This window comes from Vollenhovia emeryi, unplaced genomic scaffold (assembly GCF_000949405.1).
Source record: "Vollenhovia emeryi isolate VEMERY1.0 unplaced genomic scaffold, V.emery_V1.0 DF951990.1, whole genome shotgun sequence".
Taxonomy (NCBI): domain Eukaryota; kingdom Metazoa; phylum Arthropoda; class Insecta; order Hymenoptera; family Formicidae; genus Vollenhovia; species Vollenhovia emeryi.
This window is the reverse complement of record NW_011954376.1, coordinates 1-1,038: the sequence shown is the minus strand read 5'-3', so window position 1 is coordinate 1,038 and position 1,038 is coordinate 1. Positions and strand designations below refer to the sequence as shown.

Genomic DNA, 1,038 nt, shown 5'->3' with positions numbered 1-1,038 from the left:
TGATACACTGTTGGCGCGAATAAAAACATGGCGGAAAATTGAGAACGCCCAGATCAAAGGCGCCGACAGAGAGTGCAACTACTGGTTATACTGTGGTTCCGTATGTGCCGGCCACGAATTCAAGAGACTAGAGACCAAGCCATACGAAGCTACACGCGAATTACACCTAACTGCACTTATTTTCGGAACGCACCGGGTTCGGGATATGACAACAAGCTGAGAAACGGATGGAGCTCCGAAGTCGTTAGACGGTCCTAAACGTCGATGTGATCGCTTTCCAATCCTCAGTCATTTCAAGAGCAAGTAACGGCTCTCGGCGGGCATGGCCAAGCATCATCCGGATTTGATTTTCTGTCGCAAACAGCCGGGAGTCGGTGAGTTGAGGTTAAGTCCAGCCTCCGGGCCAAGTCCGTCACTTTACGGCCGTATTTCTGCTTTCAGCTATCGGTAGGCTGTGCGAGAAATGCGACGGCAAGTGCGTCATCTGCGACTCCTACGTGAGGCCGTGCACCCTGGTTCGGATATGCGACGAGTGCAATTACGGTTCTTATCAGGGACGTTGCGTGATATGCGGCGGTCCCGGCGTGTCGGACGCCTACTACTGCAAAGAGTGCACGATACAGGAAAAAGACGTAAGAAAACTAGTATATTCTACGCTTATACGTTCCCATATCGTTCCATAGTCCCCGCATCGTTTTTACGCCCACAAATTCCTATTGCGAACTGCACGTGCTAAAATACTTTCAGAGAGACGGCTGTCCTAAAATAGTCAACTTGGGAAGCTCAAAGACGGATCTCTTCTACGAGAGGAAGAAATACGGATTCAAGAGAAGATAATTACACTTTTTCTATGTACAACTTTCGCTAAATATAACGATACGAGGGCGCCAGGTAATTTATTCTTATAAAACGTTACAGCGACACTTGATTATTTCTCTTCGCAGTATTATCAAGTAGACAATTGTGATCCTTGGTTTTATATTTCAAACAATACTTTGGAGACACAGCGAGAACAAGATTATTCCGAAAGAGTGTACT

The 1,038-nt window shown here is 46.8% G+C and overlaps 1 protein-coding gene across 1 annotated transcript; it reads left to right on the top strand.

The window, feature by feature from the left end:
* Positions 1-77: 77 nt before the first annotated feature.
* LOC105555802 (PHD finger-like domain-containing protein 5A) lies at positions 78-884 on the top strand. Its single transcript, XM_012002865.1, has 3 exons — positions 78-374; positions 442-632; positions 748-884. The coding sequence occupies exons 1-3, from the start codon at positions 323-325 to the stop codon at positions 835-837; spliced, it is 333 nt and encodes a 110-aa protein (XP_011858255.1). The 5' UTR covers positions 78-322; the 3' UTR covers positions 838-884.
* The last annotated feature ends 154 nt before the right edge of the window (positions 885-1,038 follow it).